Source organism: Pogonomyrmex barbatus, unplaced genomic scaffold (assembly GCF_055798465.1).
Source record: "Pogonomyrmex barbatus isolate J1 unplaced genomic scaffold, ASM5579846v1 scaffold1, whole genome shotgun sequence".
Taxonomy (NCBI): Eukaryota; Metazoa; Arthropoda; class Insecta; order Hymenoptera; family Formicidae; genus Pogonomyrmex; species Pogonomyrmex barbatus.
In genome coordinates this window covers 7,745,942-7,766,840 of record NW_028297098.1, presented here as the reverse complement: position 1 = coordinate 7,766,840, position 20,899 = coordinate 7,745,942, and the positions used below count along the sequence as shown (strand labels likewise).

The following is a 20,899-nucleotide window of genomic DNA, read 5'->3' as shown; positions in this document are numbered from 1 at the left end:
TAAAACTTGCTTTGGAAATTACATTTTAGTTTTGTTAAAAAGATAACGCTATCATATCAAATTAAATATTTATTCAAAATTCTTATTTATTTTGTATATTCATATATTGACTCATTGTCAATACTATTTGACAATTTTGATATGACATTTATTCTTTTTACAAATATTTAATTTAGTTATTTTGTTATAATAACGTTTGATTATGCGATACAATAAATATTTTTATTTGTTTGATCATTAATCTCGTTCGTATTAACATATAAAATAAAGATAAGAATGAGAAAGAAAATGAGCAAAATATACAAGTCATAATATTTGAATTTCAAATTGCATCCACAAAATTATTATAAATTATGATATGCAGCATTATACATAGTCAAACTATTTTTTATTGTGATTAAGTCAAAACGGCATTATGTCAACGCAGTAATCATATTGAACATTTCTTCTAGCTTCTCTGTTTCAATCTTTGATTCTTTTGCATGCAATCTAAAAAGTTTAGAAAAAGATCAAAATTTCTTTATAAAATTTTAATTGCGTTTACAATTATTAAATCAATTTTTTGTGTCTTTATTAACTTCGAAAAAGGCATGATAAAAAGAATATTTATCATAAATACGGAGTGGTTATGACAAAATTCATATGTTATTGTTGTTAACAGATTTATTAATTAAATTAAGATATGCAAATTGAAATTTAAAATCTGATCGAAGCATGCGAAATATCAAGAGAACGAACTTGTCATATAATTGTTTAGTGATCTTCATCAATACTCGTGCCTGGGTGACATTGAAGAGCGTTAATTCCGAAATAGAACCCTGCAAAAAGTTCATGATATCTCGCCTAATCTGCTCGAATCTGGATTTCGAAATATTTGCCAGTGCTTCCTGATGTAGAAACATGTCGTTCAGCTCAAGCTCCTTCTTCAATATATCTACTTCCTTTCGTAATTGTTGCAGGATCAATTCCATTTGCGGCTGAATGTGCCGTACTATTTTAATCGGCTTTAATTTCGAGATTTTAGCAGTCAATCGCATAGTCGACAGAGTCACGTTGAGATCTTCTTTTGTGATACGCACGTGAGATATAAAGCTGACAAATATAAAATATTTAATTTTTAATCAAGCGGAACATCATAAAAATATGTTAACATTCGATAGTCAAATTAAAAACTTAATTGAAAACATTGAAATTTAAATTGTAAATTAAAAATAATTTTCATTTATTATTTATGTTCACTATGTATATATAATTTTATTTAATACTTAACTTGTCTTTATATTTGAAAAGTTATGTAGAAAAGTGCTGAATTTAATTTAAATTAGTAAGAGAAAAATAACTTGCGCTATTTCAATTTCAGATTTGCATTCATTATGTGTACCGAATGACAGATGTGACGGTGAGGGCGTCTCTCAATAATTTCAGCAAATTATTTGAGCGAACAATGCTATACATTTTGCATACACTTGGTTCTCTAAGATAAAGGAAATATTGTTCCAGCTGTGTTTTCATTAAATTCGCCATACCCAAGTCGGCTGCTGTTTTCCAACAATCCGACTTTCCAACCGTGCCAATTCCAGCCATTTCTACGATATGTATCTAATATCGATCCGTAAAATTAAACTCATAATTTTTCTTCTAAGATATTAGGCTAAGATATTAGGATTTCTTTATAAATTTGCTCACAAAAAATCACAAATATTTTATTCAAAATATTTAAATATATTTAAATATATTTAAAATTATGTTTAAATTATATATTTTTTTAGTTTTTTAAATAAAAAAAAAACATATTACATATCTTAATAAGATTAAATTTAACATTTTAGACGTTTTGATTTTTTAATAAAATGGTACAAAAAATTTTTCTTAAATTTCTTAAAAATTATCATGCAGAAATATTTAAAATATAAAAAAATTTCAAGATTTAAAAATGCCGAATTAATGAAATTACTTTTGCCGTCGCTATGATGGCTTGCGATTTTATCAAGCTCGCGTTTGAAACATGAATTGTGATCACAGCAGCACCCAAATGTGATACCGGATACATTGCACTTTTCGTAATCGTTCTCCTGATTTCTCCTTCAAGTACTTTTCTCAAAGCTTCCTCTTCGTTCTCCACATTCACCATAGTTATATTCTGGAATAATAATTATTATTTAATTTTTACATTGTTTATGTCGAAACTTCTTTCTTATTATATTATTTTTTAAATATATAAACGACACGTGTCTCTACATGATTCAAAAGGCATACAAGTAAGGCGTAAAAGTAATTTTTTTTAATGTAACATTATATCTTGATGGAAAATAAGAAATTATCTGATTAGCTATTATAACAATATACAAATAAGTTTCTGCGTATTGAAGAATTTTCCAGAACATAATTCCATACCACGATACCTTGAAGACATCACGTTCTTTAATATTAAATATCCTTTGTTTTTTCGTCGTGAGAAGATCGATTATATTTTTACCTCTCAGCTCGAGGAAACTTAAACGATAGCATATATCATTGATTTTTCTTCGATTTGTCTTTTCCGCAAACATGTCAGCCAACAGTCGCGGGACTATTCCTCTATGCTAAGTCAATAAATGGAGCGATCAAAATAATCGATTAATTGATATCTAAATAATATATGAAATATAGAAGCATACTTGCCAATTATTTCTAAGACCGCTTATTGTGAAACTCTTTCCGGATCCGGTTTGACCGTAGCCGATCAATACACAATTTATACCATCTAAAACTCTTAAATTATTCGCCATGTTGCTATTACACATGTTCATTTTATTTTTATAGACATAGCATGACATTCCATATCTTATCAGTCAAGTGTTATTAATTATTGATTATTGAGTTGAACTAATCTAATTATATATTTTTTCATTTTCTCCTTAAAAATCAGATTAATCTTTAATTATGCTTAGATTAATAATTGAAAATTACTTTTTAATATTTGTCTCTTTGCTTAATAAATTTTCATTAACTTTTTGCTAAATTTTCCTAATGTATGCTATCAATAATATAATATCAATAATTCGTCGTGTATGTTAAATGTGTGTTTAAAAATAAATTTCATGATTTAGCTGCACATTTGACATTAGATTAATAAAAAAATTAATGCATAATTAATATATAATAAGCTAATTTTCCCAATATTAAATAACATTAAATAAATTGATTATATAGCTGACGCAATATGGAATATCGTCATTGCCGATTTTAAATATAAAGTGATACTTTTCGAAGAAATCTTTTGCGGTGGCATGATACACTTTTTCCTGGGATGTCTCGTGAAATATCCCATTGGTTCGAAAGACCCAATACATGGGATACGAACCCATCGACTGTTTTTCTCGTTGCAAATCTTGCAAACATCTTACGTATATTGTCTAAATATTATAATTTAATTAATGCTTAATACGTTAATAATCGACGAATAATAAATGTCTTGAAACGAACTATGAGACGTGACAATAAAGAATAACAGTAGCAACAAAAACGCACAAATTTCGAGCACAAACCGGCGCCTAAGATTCGTAATATTGAGTGGAATACAATATCGTCTCAACTCGGAATATCTTGATTTAATGTTAGGAAAATTTACATTAATCTCACCTTACTGTCCGCATTGATCTTTGCGTAAGAATCGCATATTTTCTCGAGCGGTAAAATTCGCACAAATACTTTCACATTACTTTCGTATGTCTCGTCGATTGACTTGTTGTCCGATACAGAAAGATTCATTTGATGCATCTCTTACTTTCAACATTATCTCAATATTTTAGATAATTGAGAGGAAAAGGTTAATTTCGTACTTTAATTTGTACGCTTTATTTATACTGAAATTGTCTAGAGTTTAATTTCCAGTTCGACTTTTGATGTTTGTGATTCGAGGTATTGTACATAGAAAAGTAACAACTTCAAAAACAAAATGTAAAATTTTTATAGAAATGAAATATACCGTTACAAGTATAAATTTACAAAACTCTTTATTTCGTAGCGTTTGTGTATAAATCACCCATAATAAAAATTTCAGTTTTGGCAAAGAACAAATAGCAAACTTCGAAAAAGAATCAAATGCCTGACGACGCTAAGAAGTCATCAAACGCCATGCTACATATAGAATATGATTATTATTATGCATATGATATACATACAATATTACAAAATAATTATTTGTAAAAAATACGTCGAACAACATCACTGCAATTAAATAAAATTAAATAATGCGACTTAATTAAAAGAATACGGAAAGAAAATCTGTCAATCCACGCAAAATCGAAAGCTCGTGCTGCTAATTTCAAATAAGAAAAGATTTACGCACAATTTCTAATTCTTTAATTTATCTAAATGTATGAATGTGGTTTATTTAAATCACTAACACGAGTGATGCATTTTCATCTGTCACATTTAATTAATATTCGTCTCTAATCTCGAAACTCAAAAGAATACGTTGCGACGTCGCTTGTGCATATTTCTAATTATTGTTCATAAACTAATAATTCTTAGATCATCTATCGTCTTCCTCATACAAAGTACAAAATCGTAAGCGCGAGAAAGTTCGAGATAAAAATTCCTGTTACTAAAAAAAATACGTACCATACTCTCGCGAAACAAATTCAAGTAAATTTCTCATAACACACGCAAGATCAAAGTGTTTCTGTAACATATAGGCCAATATTCATAATCCGTTCTTATATTTAAAGCCATTTTAAGTAAACTTGTATGGCCATCTTATTAAATGTAATCTTAAGACGATCTTAAATATAAGAATAGATTATGATATCGGCTATAATTACAGCTAATAATCATTAAACAAGTATTAAGTAATGTTTGTCGACAAAAAGAATTTAGCTTTAAATTGAAAGATTCAATAAAAAAAAAAGTTATCTATTTTCAATAGTAATCTAATTTCTTAAGAATATAAAAAAATTAATTTTATTTTTCAAGTTTTTTCTTTCCGATTATTAAGATCGAGGCTTGCCTTGAAATTCTTGAGAAAACAGATTTAACCATTAATTCCTTATTTGACCATTTCTTCTCGATATCGAAACCGCAGGACCGCGGAAACACATGCAATGATTACGTCGCGGTCGGGTTGACCATCTTAGATAAAAGACGACAAAACACATTTGTTTGCATGTGAATTCGTATGTGAATTTATTACAAGGAAATTACAAAACCGCATATTAAGATGTCGTACAAAAGCGCCGCGCCAAAAAAGGATTCTCGTCATTCGCAAACAAGTCTACTCCCTCTTGTGGTCCCTCCTTCCGGCTATCACTTATAGTCGGCGTCGAGACGGTGGACGTCAAGCATCGGTACTTCCTTCATAGGAACTCTACCCCTTACCATCAAGACGATGGTCATCACAATCGCCGCGCATTAATTAAAAAAGGAATAATCGGTCGACATCGCCTTATTATAATTGATATCTGAATTTATCTGGACATGACATACATTCCTCTTCTCATTATCGTAACAAATCACAACGTTAAAACTCGCTCACTTGCAACAAGTTTCCCATAACTCGTATAAACAGGACGAGTTGTGCAACGTTCTCGGGATTCTTATTGATAAATCCTGATCTTTTTTCATCAATAAATTTTAAACTTTCTTCACCAACACATGACGGTACAACAATCACTCATTCTCTCTCTCCCTTTCATTCCTTTTCTCGCTCTCTCAGTCTCGCTTCCTTTCTTTCCACTCTAACAATAATTAGTTTCTGATAAATACTATTCAAGCTAAAAACTATCGCAGATAGAAACGCATTAGAAACGGTATAAAATGGACATGTTTCGTTCATTTTCCAGTTCGTTCCAACAATTCTAAGTTATATATGATAGACTAAATTTTTCTAACTTTTTCTTCCCTTTTCCTTAGCTTTCCCTTTTCCTAAGCATATAATGCGCGTATAATTTATACGTGATATATGCAATTTCTGAGAAGTACACCGTACAGTTGAAGGGTTTGAGGGAGTAAATGTGCTAATGTATAATACAAAGTGCTAATATTATAAATCGGGACAATCGAATTATGTGCTGCGTGTAACTGTTTTTAGGCTCGATCGCCCACCGGCTTGTTCAGTCTTTCTTGCGTCTCTAGCCCTTCCTCTCCGCGCAGATTTAACCGTGACAATCTTGATGACACACCTGGAGTCGTACCCTTCATTCAATGGCGACGCGGGACATCATCAAACCCCGCCTGGTGAGCAAAACGCTACGCAAAAATAAATAAGATTAATATTGTCAAATGATCAAAATAGTAAATTACATGTACAGTTGTATAATAATCCAATATCATAAATTTACAATTAAGAATTGGAATCAATGCATGTTTAATTATATTGATAATAAAAAAATTTTATCATAATAATAATAATAATAAAATAAGATTAATAATAATTAATATACATTAATATACTCGATTTAAAATTTTAATACTATTTCATTGATTGCAATCAATAATCGTAAGCAGCATTTAAGCACCAAAAAAATTTAATTTGTTTTTGATAAATAATCTTACCCTAGACCGGTTCCAATGAGCAGAGACAAAAGATTCGTGAAGAATAGAGTGTAAATGACCTCCTTGGAAAACAATCCGTTCTTGCCAACCTTTGCGGTGCGGATGCTGTACGTTTTCCTCTTACTGCCCAAGGGGTGTTTGAACTTCCAGTCTCTACAGCACGTTAAGAGAATCCATCAAGACCGTTAAGTATATATAAATATTTTATAAGTAAATATTCTGTAAAGAAAACTTTTATGATGTAAAAGAAAACTTTTTTACGAAACAGAATTAATTATAGAATGTAGCATGTAGTAATATTTATGCTCGATACACTCTAATGACGGAAAATTACAGTAATTAAATACAATAGGTAGATAATCATCTAAAAAAGCATAGAATTATTTCTTTCTACATCCTCGTATATTATTAATTTCCTCGTATATTAATCATTAATGTATATTAATCATTAATCATTAATGTCAAAATTAAGAGATTTATTAGTCGTACTTTGGAGGTGCCTGGTCCGGTCGAGAGCTCCACTCGTAGATCCAATCCGTGTTTTTCTCCAGAGATTCGCCCTCCTGCGAAGCAGAACAAAGTACGCCTTGTTAAGAAAATGAATGGCAGAGAAATATTTCGCGATTATCATTCCCGCGTGGCAAAACAAGACAGATTGCAAATTAATCATGAATTTCTGAATACATCGAACGAGAGAAAGATCGATGGAATGGGTGGGTGGGTGGGTGGGAAAACGAGGAGGGAATTAATCGCACAAGACACTCTCTCAATATATATCTATGAATGGCAATCGCGTCGCGTGGAAAAGTGAATGCTCAAGGATGACCTTTGGCGTTCCGCCAGCTTCGTACACACGTACCTAACGTATGTTCGTACACCGGATCTAATATGCGCAGTATATATCGCAAGTTGTGCGTACAAACGTCGCGAACGCCGCGCCGGCTGTAAACAATTACTCGGACGACGATCGCACGAATGAGGAGGCGCGAATTGATGTGTGTAAAGACGAATGGAGAAATCGGAATGCGACACGAGTAACTCGAAGAAGCTTACGAGGAGATGTCGAGGAGGGATTTAAATTTCTGGCTCATCTCGAAACGGGAAACTTTCGGTCGGCTCCTATTTCGAACTGGGTCATCGATTTGATACGCAATATGACAGAACAAGAATAACGCGCAAAGATAACTTGTGAGTCACACGATCCGTTAAAAACGACGTCCGATCCGATGTCTCCGACGCGTGTAACATCAGTCGCGAAGTCTTCGCGTATCTCTCTCATGTTCACCCTCTTTCTTCTTACCAGAGCGATCAGGTAATTGCAATATAATTTATCATCGACAAGAGGGAAAAAGGGCCGTTAACGAAATATCAAAGCACATGATGTTCGCATCATACATTTTCGATTAAACCGGCATTCGGTTGGTAGCTAACAGAGTAGCACTTTGTATTATTATCTTCTTGCTTCTGCCGGGGCTAACGACGGGCGAACCTAGAAACCGCTGGCCGCGAAGACAATGTCCGGCTACCATTCAGCAGATAAGACCAATCTTAACGACGGTAACCGCGCAGTTGACTCTATATTTAGAAAACAGCAATTTGCATTACGCTCGGCTTGTCGGCGAGTCTGTGAGTACTTGAATCATGACTCGTGCGAGAACATTAATAATACATATTTATAATCAAGACATATCAATTATCGTCCAATTAAATATCGATACACACCAATGTAAGCACTATTGAAAAGTGAATCACATAGTTTATTCGCTTTTTTCATATATAATATAAGGCGTATAAAAACCATATCTTTTTTTTTTGTGTTTCTTTATTGTTGGCATTCCATGCAGATTGTACGACTTTGCGCAGACTTTGCGCAGATGTGTATTGCGTGCGTTTCGGAGTATTTTCGAAATTGACATTTGCAACATTTGCGACGTCTTGCAATTTATTCAAAATACGTATTGTTCCTCCTGCCGGTTTCTGGCAATGTGTTTACAGTAGCAGAAAGCAGTTTGTCATTGTTAAGATAAAGACTTAATCCCTCGATGATTCACGGGGCTATCAATCAAAGTTTGCGTATGCAAATGTATGTTATCGTGCGCGAAGAGCGCGACATGATTCGTAACTTCCGCCAGCATCACATTACGCTCTTCCGATTATCAAATAACGATAAATGATCAGGAACGACGATTGCGAAGGGCAAATTTCGCGGATTGCTCTCGCATACGCCATATCCCATTCCAATTGAGAACGTACACGGACGTACCGAGAACATATTGTAGCCATAAATTCATCGAAGTCCAACGTTATATCGGGAAAGATCGATAATCCGCAAAAGATAACTCAATAATCTGACAATCGCCGTCGAGAGTCCCCGAAGTAACAATATTTATTTCGTACATGTTATTTACAATCGTTTCATCTGTTCGAAGAAGAAGATAAACTATATAAGATCATGTATTGCACGCTTAAATGTATTACATCTACATTTTTATAATTTTTATATTTACAATGAAGAAATTCTGAGAAACTTACATGCGATTATCTTAAATCACATTTAAAAATTAACATGAAAAAGCAGCTTAGAGTTTGGATCAAAAATTACTTAAATAAATAAATAAATAAAGTGTGCTCTAATGGAAATGTAATTAAAAAATAATGATAAAAATCTCAATTTTTTATACTAGTATTTTAAATATTCAAGATTATTTATATAAAAAAATTTCACTATGATGCAGAAATTAGTTGTTCTGTAAATAAAAATTTAATTTTATTTATACTATCTATTTCATTTGTACTCTTAATAAAAATTTTTATTTACAAAACAATTAATCTCTGCAATTAATCTCTGCATAATAAAACTTTACACATCAAATCATCTTGAATACTTAAAATATTTATATAAAAAAAAATTGAAATTTTTGTCATCATTTTTCAATTACATTTTTATTAAAACACATTTCTACTTTATGTTTAAAAAATTTTATCTAAGTTTTAAACCACTAGAAAATTTGTGTATTACTTTTAAATATTTAGGATTATTTATATAAAAAAAATTTCACTGTGATGCAGAAATTAATTGTTCTGTAAATAAAAATTTAATTTTATACTACTATCTGTTTCATCTAAAAGAATTTATAATTTCTTCATTGTAAATAAAAATGGGTGTAATACATCTTTAATGCTTAATTCTCTAAAGACATGTAACGAGCGCGTAGAAAAAACGGTCGCCTTTCGTGCCTTTTGTGCAGCGGTTATGTCGCTCGCAATTGTGCACGCAATTCTAACACAACGAGGACACGGAAAAACGGTCGATATACACATTCGCGTGCGGAAGTTTTTCACGTTTCGCTGGTTTCTTTAATCCATGCACGTATCACGCTTTTCGATTACGGAAAGTGTCGCGTCGCGTCGCGTCGCGGCGCGGCGCGGCACGTCGTCGTTCGATCGCGAAAAGCCGCGCGTCGCTGTTATAAATAACTTTTACGGACTGCGTTTTTCTTTTTTATTGCATTTCGTCGGATCCCTCTGGTCGTGCCGTGTCGATTGCATATCACGATGAGAATGATGGAAGTTCGACGCGACATAAAATTGAAATCGAAAGATATCACAGCTAGAGGATGATCTCACCAGCTAGATAAAACACATTGCAGTTTTCTGTCGTTTTCGATTTAGTAATTCAATTACAAACAAAATTTACTAGTTTTAAATCTAATTTTTAAAGTTTAAAATTAGTCCATTGCTCTGAGATACATTCATATACTTTTATTCGTCAAAATGACTACATCAGTGTTCATTATTTCTTTATGCATTTATCTTTTCTTTTTATTTAATTTTTTACGGAAGAGTTCTAAGCCATTAGAACAGATGACAAAAAAAGAAAAACGTGGAAGAAATGGATGTACCGGGCTGAGATTGCCACGAGACACGTTGTAATGTGGAAATTAATCATAAAGCTTAATCCTCCTCTTCATTTTTATCCTATCCCATTTCTTCCTGCCTCTTTGCTTCTTTCTTCAATAATACTTTTCTAAGTAAAACCTTATTCAGATTCACAGTCGAAAGATTATCTGTAATTTATTTTTTCTTTTCTTTAAAAAAAAAAAAAAAAAAAATCTCTAAAAGAGTATCTGAAAGAGTCTGTTCTTTATATTTTTTAATTAATTGTGTAATGAAGTTCAAGATGACGGATGAAACTTCAGATCGAACTTTTCCGCGAGTCTTCTTTTCATCCACGGCAATAACTCACGGAGTTAATTTTAAATATTCGTCTGATCCTAAGAATCTGGATGCCCGCCGCGGCACGCCTCCCGTGCTAATTACGCCGTCGGTCTCTTTTGCGTCGGGGAAAGTCAACAAAGCGTCGTCACGCGTCGACGGATCGAAAACGCTTGGCTCGACGTCCGAAAGGAGAATGGATTCAACGACGGCGCCGACGTCGCGCATGGCGTGAGCTCGGCACGACCGGCGATTGGCCAGTCGATACTACGACGTTCCTGTCGAGAGTGCCTCCACATGTTCTCGGCCCTGCTTTTCTTCCCGATGACGGTAGTGAGTAGGAGTCCACGACGTAGGAAGCGCAGTGGCCGCGAAGCGGTTTAGAAGGCGATGTGACGTGACGCGACGCGACGCGACGCGACGTGATGGCTCATTAACAGAGCCGTAAACGAGGCGTCCCTGAAATCCTTTAACACCGTAATTACTCTCCGACGCAAATCGAATCTTTTGCTCCTCCAAAATCCGGGTACAAAAGCGACTCCAATCCGAGCAAGCGAGAACGAGCGCGAATGAACAACTCGCCTCATGTCAATTTCTATCGATGTAGATTAAATTTAAATATATCTTGATTTAAATATATTCTTCATCTTTTCCTAATTTTTAAATTGAAAAAAGGGGAAAAGTAAGTTAAACCAAAATTAAAATTAATCCACATTGATGAGCATCAATGAATATTAATCGCAATATGATCACACTTAGGGTTGTCATATTAATATTTTCAAAACTAGGACTTACAAGTCAAAAACCCCCTCCCCGGACATTTCGGTTGCAACCCCGGACAAAAATGCGCTTAAATTAATAAAATTGATTAGAACAGTAAATGAATCATTATTTCACATCTAATTGTTCATTAGCATTCAGAGTAAAGAGAAATTTGAATTGGATACTAAATAAATGCAGACTATTTTGATTTAAAATGAAAAGTTTTATTATAAGTTTAGTTTAAGTTTTATTAGATATTAAAATTAAAAAATTTTATGTAATTAAAATATTATTTTATTTTATCTTTTATGTGATATTTGTGCTATTTGGTAATGCAGAGTAATGCGAGAGGAAACAAACAAAATATTTAGAAGATTTCTTGAAACCGGATGTTTGTAATTATCCCGGACGCTTTCAAAAAATCCCCCCGGATATCCCCGCCCTAAAAAAGGGGACAGTGTCCGGGGAAAAGAGGACGGATGGCAACCCTAATCACACTCGAAACTCGAAAGCAAAGAACGACAAAGTTTTTCTTTATTATTCATTATTTTTTTTTAATTACCTACATGTTATTACGTCCACCTAGATCATCTAGAGATCTAGAGATTTTAAATAGATAAGATACACAAGTATATTTCCGAATCCTGCTTTGCAATTGTTTTATATTCCTTTCCATTGGAAACGATTAAACCAATTGTAATTAATAGCTAAACTAGTTTTAATAAAAATAAAACTGAATTCCCTAAATAATTTGATCTTAATTTTTTATTTTTCTCCATGTCGCAAAATTTCTATCAAAGTACATATTTTCAATCGTTCGTGAAGGTAACGACTTTCGAAGCAAACGGATACTTCTCTTTTCGAAATTCCAATTTAATCGCGTTGCAACGAGGAACGCAGATCGCATTACTTCCCGTGCAATTAACCGTTGTAATCAAACAATAGTCGAGAACTCTCGTTCGACTATCACGAGCGCTTTCGCGTGTCTACCCATAACAATCTACATCGAAATACGTGGAAATGTGTTCCGCGGTATAGATTCCAGATAGTACTATATTATCAGATGATGTGAGTCGGTATCATTGTATAGAGAGGTGTTTCGTTCTTAAATAATTTTTCTATTGCATCATCACGCATTTCTGCCTTTGTTTTCAACTCCAACCTATCACTTTCTGATTTTGTATTTTTCAAGACATATCGCCTGTGGCCTGTGTGTTGGTCCAGCAAGAATCAAGGCCATTATAATAATAATAATAGTAATGATAGTAGTAGGTAGTAGTAGTACTACCAGATGTCATGCGACGGACATATGTAAACGGAACTTTAAATAAACGAACCCCGCAGGCCGCGCCGAGAACGCACTAAAACGCAGAAAACGCAAGAAAAAGTATCGCCGTCGTACCATTCATCATCATTTCCTCGCGTGTGACATTGTATACGCGATTCGCACGCAACGTGCAACATGCGTGAGACGCGCCACGACGGGTATCGATTTTCTTGTGACGCTCGCAATCGCGACGCTGTTGACGCGACCAGTCCTCAATGCCACATCATTCAGCGGCACGTATCTCCATTGAATATATCTCTATTCGTGTGTGGCTACATCGCTGACGTTCAATAAAGTTTAAGTTGCGTCACAGTGACAATGTCGCGAAGACAAGACCGTTACGTCCGATTATGCAATCGTTGCTTTCCCCCGATTTGGAGAGAGATCTCGTAAAGAAATAACAAAGGCAATGCCTTTCAACACCGGGAAATATCATCTGATTTCATAAAAGAATTGCGCATCTAGAAATGGTCAAAATTTCAAAAGTAAACTAATAATGTATTCATGATTTTAGGAGAATCTGCGAAATGGAAAAAATACGTATGGAAAAAATTAGATCACAACATATATATAAATCATCATATATATAAATCATCAACATATATATAAAACTCATGCTTTTTTTTAAAAAAAATAAAATTTTGTTTTTTTTTTGTTTAAACATATTTTTAATGCTTTAAACGTGTTTTAAATGTTAACATATAAAATACATATGTTATACAATTTGTAAATTTTATTTTATATAATTAATCTCATCTTATATTAATCGTTTAATGTAAGAAAATTTAATAAGTAATAATTATTTTTAAATTCAGTTTTCATTTTTTGTGTAGAAATTTAAAAGATACATAAAAAATATTTTGAATATTATATAGTATTATATTCTTTATTATTTCTCTATTATGTATTAATTAAAACAATAAACCTAATATAAATAAATATCATTTATTGTCATAATATAAAAATAATCTATTACTAACGTTGAATATTAGAAATTCTATGTGAATATTATCCAAATAACAAAATTGAAGATCTAATTTTTGTTTTTGTATTTTATATATATTTTGTAATAAAATTTATATTTCATAATTATTTTATGTTTACGAAAGAAAAAAATATTATAGACTGAATAAAAATAAGCATATTTACTCCAGAATCACCCAGTCATAACAGAATAATAATGTTATTTTTCGTTTATCCATACAAAGAGAGTTATGTGATACTCTCAAAGTGATTTATAGTAGATTATAGTTACCCCAATCATAGTAAGGGTAGCAGCTTATAGTTGTTACAACTGTGTTACGCAAATGATTATTTCTAGACTTACAATTCCTATAATCATAATAAATTAAAATTAAAACTTAAAATTGTCTTATTTTAAATGATACTTTTGAAAATAAAGAATAGAATCCTCAAGTTCTATGCTTTGAAAATAAAACTTTATTCTAATTATCTACAATTATATCAACAATATGCATAATAAGCATCATAATATAATACATACTTCATTATACGTATATAAAGATTCTTTTTGATGATAATATTGTCTATTCTATAGCTGTAATGAAATTAAATTCTCAGTGCGAATATATAGATCTTTCAACTTGTTTTTTCAATTTGTTCTGCAGATCACATTAGAAAGAAAGAAAAATAATTCTTCGATTGAGACAACCATATAGAAGTTTAATCAAATCTTACTTATTATAAAAACTACGATATCTTATATATTAACAATATATATATATATATATATATATATATATAAATATATATATATATAATACCAATATAATTTGATTGTACATATATTTCTTTTCCAATCATAAAAAATATTATTGTAATAATTATAGCAATTTTTTCGTGTGAAATTCATGCAAGAACTCATTCACTTTGAATATTCGTCCAAATAATTTTGACCGGATTAAAATAACAAATTTAATTTGTCTATTTAACTTTTGTATGGCAATAATTAATTAAAAATATACAATAGTTGCATCAAAAATATCTACTGAAATTATATGCAGTTTTTTGTAATCTATACAAGTTTTTGTAAACTATACAAGTTTGGCGAACTATCTATGTGAAATGTTTTCCGCAACGTCGATCGATCGGACATACTTTAATAACGAGATTATGACAGTTTCATGTAACAAATTCCGCATCCGTTGCATCCGCCGCATATCCGAACCGCATTCCACGAACATACACCGCAACAGAACGGAATCCCCACCGCGACTGCATTGCGCTCTGCGTTATATTAAAGATGCATTTATGTTGGAATTTTGATTCACCGACGAATATCGCTTGCGATAAGCACAGCCAAATATGGAAAAAAAATATAAGCGTCAATCCTCCTCAAATGGGATTTTTAATGCGTTATTATTGTACGACGAGATATCTCACACTGCGACGTACCTTAATAAATAGGATTAGCTATAAATACATATGTAAATATATGTCATTGGCATATACAATACGGAATATTTCTACTGACTGGCGTCGCATTAATACGATCGCGAATACATTCACTCTGACAACAACCGGTTTGCAAGCTGAACTACTAGAAGAAGAGTAAAAGAAGGATACGCTTCGATCGGCTTACGAGACGCTTCGCGTGATTATTGTTGCGTGCAACATGAGTTTTCTTACGGATCGATTTTTTTGCAATTTTCATCTCGACCATTGTTGCAAACATGTCGTAACTCTCGATAACTGACGTGATATAAGCCCTTTAGTTGATAATGAATTAGATTTACATAATAATAATGAATTAGATTTTCTTAGGCTTTATCATTCAAAAAATTATATTTTTTTTGCTTTTTGTAACATTTGCTTAATTAGAATTCTTAAGTTTCAAACGAAAGAAAAAAACATCACGCATTATCGACGTAATAATGAATTAAAGTTGGAAAGTAATGAAATAGAAAAAATGTTTTTTTCGTTTAATTAATGTAACAGGAAAGAAAATAAACAATGTAATTAATTCAAGTTATGCAACGTAAAAAGGAGAGAGAGAGAGAGAGAGAGAGAGAGAGAGAGAGAGAAAGTGCAAATCTTACAAAAGAAAAATGAGCCACGCTTATAGTGTTACATATGTATAAATAGAGGAAAAAAATTTTCTATCTATATGCACAAACATGTTGTGGACAATTTTCGCATATAAATATGTCATCTCTAAAAGTGTTCGTAAATACGCACTCTAATGAATGCTCGTAAACAAATAATCCCTATCTCTATAACCGCGGTCTTTGTGTACAAACAAAAGAGTGGATACGTCACAAAAGAGAATATGCGCATTTAGCTGACAAAAAAATATTTTCTTAAGAATGTTACTTTTAACTTTGATTCGAGCAAATCTGTATAATTCGTTTGGGAGAAGATAAATTAAAAAAAAAAAAACAAAAAAAAAAGAGAGAGAGAGAGAAAAAGAACGCGCGAAAGAGATACGTGCAATGCACGTTCAATGTCTTTTCACCGATAGTCGAGGGCGAGTGACTCATGGAAGAAAAAGCTTACACCATCAGTTCCACTTGTTATCGCCGTTACTCATACCTCACGATATAGTCAGTCTTTGTCGCTATTTTCGCCCCGTAGCATAATAAAGAGCACATCCGCCGCATCCAGCTTTATCGACGATTCACTCGATTAGAACCGATCTCGACCTCGCGCGCCTTTGTGCGACTCATTCGCAATGCGAAGATGTTACGTATTGTCTGGAGGAGCTGCTTAATCCCGATAACGACGTCTATTTGTTCTTCACATGAAGATAAAAGGTGCGCAAATATGAGGTATCGCAACTACCACGATGATTATTGATCACGTTTCTACAAAAGATTAACAAATGTATTTCTATTACAAAAACTATCGCGATGTAATGATTCGTATACTCTTTACATTCTTAGACAGAATGTTTTGTCTTCTCGGTTTTGCGCAGACTAATAAAAAAAAATTGAACGAGTGAACAAATGTTCTTTGCACGACACCAGTTCGTAAATCGTTTAAAAACGTTTGTTCCGCACGATTGTATTTTACATATAACACAATACATTAAAAGAAAAGATTTAAATAAAGCAAATCCAAAAGCATTGTAATTACAAAATTATACATTTAGAGAATGTCATTGTATAACATATTCGAAATTATTATCAAATCTGTCAGACACAAAAGCGTCTTTGTAAGATGAGTTATCTAATAGACTTATGACCGACTTTATTAGGATTGTAAAATTATTATCTTGGAAATTTCTTCTAAGAAAAAATTTACCTTATTTCCATTCAAGAAATGAAAGAAATCGCTGCAGCAGCTGCTAACTCGATTGTCCAACGTGAGAAAATTAATCTAAATCTAGTTCAACTTTAAAATGGAATTTATCAAGTTAAGAAAATGGGTCAAGCAAGTGCTGGCATTAAATTCTTAAAAAAATTTCTATTTGCTTTTCTGTAAACACCTTACGCGGATATTGCAATCTCGCGAAAACAATGTCGTGGATCTTATCGCACGACTTTCTGATAATCTGTCGAGAAATCAAGAGGATCAGAAAAAAGAGAGTATTTCAATAATTATCTATCACGACGGAAATGCGCGAATGCTGCATCGTCAGAACTCTCGCCAACTTGGCGCATGAATAGTTAACATCGTATTTGCATGCAAATTGTCTTGGTCACGGTCTTGGTCGTCCATGCGATTCAAACGTCTATACACAATGTGAAGAAGTTATAAAATGTAATATTTTTTCGATCCATCTTTTTTGTCTTCATTCGCACAAACATTAACTTTTTATTTCACACGTGGATCATATGAAATGTCAGTACCGTATCAATTATTAATCAACTTCATTTTGCTCAAGTTTATATTCTGTGCATAAATATATAACAAGTGGAATTCGGCAAAATTTTAGGAATCCAGCGGAATATAAATATCAAATTTAAAAAAAAAAAAAAAAATAGTTCAAGGTAAAGTATAAAGTTTCGAAAGATCAATCACAAATCGCAAAAAAATGACTTGGAATAAATTGCGTACGCATAAGATTTTCCGATTCAAATGTCACGTGCTCGATCAGGACATACATAGAGATTTAAAGCCGTATGACGCAATATTCGAGAGCATCGTTCCGACCGGAGGAAATAAGAGAGCGCCGAGAGTGCGCGTGTCGCAATGAGATTTCATTCGTGCTCGAGTAACTGGGACACGACGAAAGGAAGAATGAGATTGCGGGGGACTAGGCTTTGCGTCGACCTTCGACACACGGAGGTAATTCGCGATAGCTCACGGCTACAAGGGGCACGACGCTGACGGAGTCAGTGATCCGAAGACCTTGTACGCGAGAAACAGTCCGTTCGATAAAACCAGTTGCGCATCGCTCCTGGTAGACGAATACGGACGTCCCGTGCGACTTTTTTTTTTTCAAGGAACTCGAATCAATCGATATTATTCCTGCCACGTTCGTTATATCTAATGCTTCGAGAAAACGATGGAAATTATTTGCATTATTGAAATGAAAAGTTTGAATTGTTTCTCACGACGTGATTATTTTATTTAACGATGATTTATTTAAAAAATAATTATTCAATTACATTGCGATGATGTTTCTAAAAATAATTATTAATTTGGATAGTTAAGAAATAATGCATAAATCATTTTGATCGGCGGATTAAAGAAAGCTATATGAATTGTTTAGGAATATCACACTCTTATTTTAAATCGAATCCGAGAAATGTATAATAAATTGTTGCGCTTCGAGAACTATATGAACTATATAATCTTTAAATTGGACTTCGCAAACTTTGCGATAATGCGGCAGTTGAAACTTCGTCCTTATTTCATGAAAACATAAGTATAACGTTCGACTTTGTTTACTTCGTTGGAAAATGTATCAAAGATAAAAATGATTTCGCATGAAGCAACGATGATGGCAGATGTATTCTGAGAAAAATTTCAATCGCAATCATGACGTTTCTAGAACAATCCAGTCGATCTCATATATAACGCGTATGAAAGGCATAATTAGAGGATGAGTAGTTATCAAGCACACGTGCTTTCCTATAGTCGAGCTGAATTACGTAAAAAATACGTAAAGAAGAATCGATTACTGACCTTGTTGCAGCCATAATTTATATAAACGCCTTTGAGCTCATCTTCGGTCGAGAGTTCTGTGTTCGGGCTGTTCGGACTGTTCGGCGGACTCTTCGGGCTGCAAAGAGATGATATATTACAATTTATAAATAGATGACAGATCATCTAACCGGTAATTTCTCGAATCCTCCGATAAAGATTGTTGCTGACTTAATATTGCTCGATGCTTATCTTTCGCAATAGTTTATTAAGTTCACTTGATCTCTAAAATTATGATTAAATCCCCTCTTTTTAGAGATACTCAAAATATCGAATAATTAAAACGTATTTGTAAAGCATATAATAAAAAAATATATCTTATCATTTTTGTTGCATTATTTCTAGAACGCAAAAATCTGTTTTCTGCGTACGTTCTCTTTTCAATTAATTTGCGCAGGATTCGCTGAAAAATGTTATCGCTTATCGCGCGTTCTGACTGGGCGACAAGGCGACGCGTGAAAAGTCGCCGTGATAAATGCCTTCTTGGAAGTTCATGACCTCCCGCATATTATGCGTGATCCGTAAGATCTTAGAGTATTGGACGCGCCTCTTCCTCTAGATGGAAAGAGACAGTAGATGTGTCATATCTTCTATCCTTTAATTTTCGAAAGTATACGATAACGAAGAATATAAGATATCGCTCTCTCGCTCTATCATATAAAAACAGAAGGACAGAAGGACAGAAGGACAGAAGAACATTATTCTCCCGTTCTATCAACTCGGACCTTAATTTTGGTCAGAAGGTCATATCCAGTATAAGATCTATGGATCCATCAGCGTGTCGCGAATCCGATCGGATCGACTAGCAGTCGCAATGCGGCCGACCGATGCGGTTATCTTTGCACTTTGATGATATCGATATCACGATGAAGAAAAACGGCGTAATTGCTATAAAGCCCGTAATCTCTGTGATGCATCTCGAAGAGCTGGAGGCCGCGATAAGCGCATTTATATCAAGTGCATCGTGTACGCGTATTACGCGTTATCGGCTTTTCTACCTTGGTTTTTCTCTTTTTCTTTCAGATAAAACACGCGGTCATGTTTAACTTTGCGATTGTGTGAATATAATGATGATTAATAACTTTATTCTCCTTCGTATTTTGCTATCTTAGATAGTCTAATATGATTTATTGTCAACTATGTAATATTGATTATGCATGCTAATGTGTATATGTAGCCTAAAAGAACTAAACGACTGATAAATTTTTGCCTAGACTATCATATTTTATATAATTTGTAATTTCACAATAATTACTAATAATTAAATAAAAATTAATATCAACAAAATTCTATAATTACACAAGTTTTCGTTCCTTTGAGAATCAATTTGATACTAAACGATACGAAAAATAATATAAAAAAATATAATATATCTTAATATATGTAAATTATATGTAAAATATAAAATATAATTTAAAAATCATTTAAAATATATAATCTCATTTTAAAAATTAATATATCAATAGCTGAACTTTTTGTGCTGATTTTTTTTTTAATTAAAATTTATAATTTATTATTTAATTTATAATTTATTAATCCATTCAAATAATTGTATATAATAATTGTATATAAAACATAATTATTTAACATTGATAAATGATGAATTATTTTGTTACATTAAAATATTTAAATACAACTATATCCGACACATTTGTCAAACCAGTTATATAGTCTGCGCTAATCTCTCTCTCCAAATTTTTCGCCGCTCACAAAGAAACTGGTAGCAGGTGATAACGCAGAAATACACAAATGAAATGGTAAGGTGGATTAAAGCGGATTCACCGTACACGACATATGCCATTCGCAGAATATTGTTTCGAGATTTGAATGGATATTCGCGACATTACTGCGCAGGTATTGTCGATAACAGGATCGCGGTAATTTTCACGCTCGAGATTCCATGAACATTCCATGAAGAGAACATACATACATACATACATGCATATATAC

At 32.8% G+C, this 20,899-nt stretch overlaps 2 protein-coding genes across 2 annotated transcripts in view; both read right to left on the bottom strand.

Annotated features, from left to right (window-relative positions):
- Positions 1–56: 56 nt before the first annotated feature.
- On the bottom strand, positions 57–4,983 carry LOC105433146 (kinesin-like protein KIF6). Its single transcript, XM_089074794.1, has 5 exons — positions 2,403–4,983; positions 1,955–2,140; positions 1,382–1,599; positions 739–1,092; positions 57–489 (listed from the first exon to the last, which is right to left on the bottom strand). The coding sequence occupies exons 1-5, from the start codon at positions 2,547–2,549 to the stop codon at positions 414–416; spliced, it is 981 nt and encodes a 326-aa protein (XP_088930920.1). The 5' UTR covers positions 2,550–4,983; the 3' UTR covers positions 57–413.
- A 154-nt stretch (positions 4,984–5,137) lies between these two features.
- Positions 5,138–20,899, bottom strand: part of BNIP3 (BCL2 interacting protein 3) — a 30,698-nt gene continuing 14,936 nt past the window's right edge. The window contains exons 3-6 of the mRNA XM_089074806.1: positions 18,932–19,028; positions 7,024–7,097; positions 6,535–6,687; positions 5,138–6,228 (exon numbers count right to left, since the gene is read on the bottom strand). Coding sequence (XP_088930932.1) covers positions 6,177–6,228; positions 6,535–6,687; positions 7,024–7,097; positions 18,932–19,028 — 376 coding nt within the window. The 3' untranslated portion in view covers positions 5,138–6,176. The remainder of the gene's footprint in view (positions 6,229–6,534; positions 6,688–7,023; positions 7,098–18,931; positions 19,029–20,899) is intronic.